Below are 2,130 nucleotides of genomic sequence, written 5' to 3'. Positions count from 1 at the left end.
AGGCAGCAGTGTCCCCAGAAATGACTTTGCTTAGACTTTTCCTACACTCCGTGGCCAAGGTCCCACTGGGTGGCCTGACATGCTCTGATCCTCTCATGCCCTGACACTCCGGCCTGTCCTCCTGCACCAGAGCCCCAGGAGCCCTGGCTGATGACTGTCTCTGTGACCTTCTGACTTCTCCCTTCCAGAACTTCTCTTTCTCAGCTCCTCCCACATTTGCATAAGGTCTAATTCCCATGATAAATCCCTTCTTCTCATAAACTTTTAAGGAAGTATAATTCCATTAACTTCCTACCAGTTTTATTGAGAGAAACATAATGGATTTTTAGAACCAGCAATGGTTCTAAGAAAAGAAAACTGTATGAATGGATTTCTAGAATGCTTCACTCATCTGTCCAGATTTACTGGGGAGAATGTACTTGAAAGAGAAAGCAGACACCTGGGGACATCTGGTACTGCAACCACAAATGGACGCTCAGAGCCAGGTCTGGGCCCCTGTGATAGACATTCCTCATCAAATCCCAGGACCACTTGTGCCCAGCAATCCAAGGGACAATATTTCTTGTAATTAATGCTAGATTTCTTCTAGCATAAAGTGAGATGTACGATGTTCCTGTTACTGGTTCATCCACCCATTCACCATTCTCTATGAAAAGGGCGTTTGCAATGTGCCAGACACTGTTCTTGACAAATGCCTGGGCGGGGCCTTGTCCCTCGTGGAGTTTAACATCTAGTCGGGTAGACAAAGGAACAGAAAAGTATCTGGAAAATTCTAATTGTTCTAAAGTCTACTGACTAATGGGCACATGATACCATGAGAGCTTATGAGAGGGAAACTGACCTGAGCTGGGAGGTGAGGGGAAGCTTCCCTCAGGGGGTAGGGGGGCAGGGGTGATTTGGCTGAGATCTGAAGCACAGGTAGGAATTTGCCTGTACAGAAAGGAAGGCTCCATGCCCAGGGCAGAGGAAATGGCTTTGAGTCTCTGTGATGGGAAGGAGGGAGGTGTAGGTGAGGGTCTGTGCAGCCTGGCTGGAGTACGGGGCAGGAGCGGGGGAGGAGAGACCCAGCAGGGCCTCCTGGGGCGACCACCCATATGGAAAAGGGGGGCTGCAGTGGAGACCATGCGAGGGCTGGGCATGGGGGAGAACCCTATAGGGAGAGCCATGTGGCGCCCAGGCAGAGACAGGGATCTACATGTAGCTGGAACACACATCACGTTCCATCCTGGAGGCCTCAGACTCAGGCTAATGACTAGAACAGTCAGAGCCAGGGAAGCCCCGTCCCCACCCCAATGGGACAGCTGAGCAGAAAGGTGAGACAACAACAAGAGAGACACGTCTGTTCCTGAGGCCTGGGATCAGTCCAGGCCTGGGTGAGACTTCCTGCAGGTGCACCTGGCACAGACCCAGGCTCACACTGCACGGGCCCCTCGGGGCTCCAGGGTCCTGGTGCTGAGAACTCTGCCAAGGACATTGCTGAGTTCTGGGGGTGCGGAGCCTCCCCTGCCTTTCTGTGCAGAGAGGAGGCAGCCGTGCAGCGCTGTGGATCACTGCTGGCACAGAAGTACACGGATGTCTGGGAGGGGGTAGCAGACCCCAGCGTGAGGGGGAAGTTCTTTGTACTTGATCTAGAGACACTGTAGCCTTCAGGGACTTCTCCATTGGCAGTGGTACCAGCACCAACTGAGTAATGGATCAGCCTCAGCCCCAGCCCAGGATCTTGTCGATACCAGTACATGTTATTATGGTTCATATCCTGGACACATCTCAGTGTCATGTTCTGTCCTGTCTCCAGGATCTGGAATCTTGGGGTCTGGGTGACGCCAGCATTCATTGAACCTGCAGAGAAGGAGAACAGAGATGACGCTGCAGCCCCAGGGAAAGGCTTGGCTCCCGATCCCTGACGTCCAGGCACAGGCCCTGCCAGGACTCACCTGTCCACAGGAGGCAAAAGGCCACAAAGCCCAGGAGACCGACAGTCATGGCAGGTGCCGGGCAGGACAGCGGGAACTTCTGGGTCTGTGCAGTGATGAAAGGGGAACAGGGCTCTTCAGGGAGTTATTCTGAGACCTCATTTTCCCTGCCTGGGCCCAGAGCCTTCCTGTGAGCAGGGGCCACGCCCCCTTCCCT

At 53.7% G+C, this 2,130-nt stretch overlaps 1 gene segment (V, D, J or C); it reads right to left on the bottom strand.

The window, feature by feature from the left end:
- Positions 1-1,416: 1,416 nt before the first annotated feature.
- Positions 1,417-2,021, bottom strand: LOC105808181 (the record flags this gene model as incomplete). The annotated part of the segment is given in 2 exon segments: positions 1,417-1,839; positions 1,935-2,021. Coding segments are annotated over 2 exon segments (472 nt in total), but the record flags the coding sequence as incomplete, so codon positions are not given.
- Between the last annotated feature and the right edge of the window lie 109 nt (positions 2,022-2,130).

Source organism: Propithecus coquereli, unplaced genomic scaffold (assembly GCF_000956105.1).
Source record: "Propithecus coquereli isolate 6110/MARCELLA unplaced genomic scaffold, Pcoq_1.0 Scaffold16921, whole genome shotgun sequence".
Lineage (NCBI taxonomy): Eukaryota > Metazoa > Chordata > Mammalia > Primates > Indriidae > Propithecus > Propithecus coquereli.
This window is presented reverse-complemented; position numbering and strand designations above follow the sequence as displayed.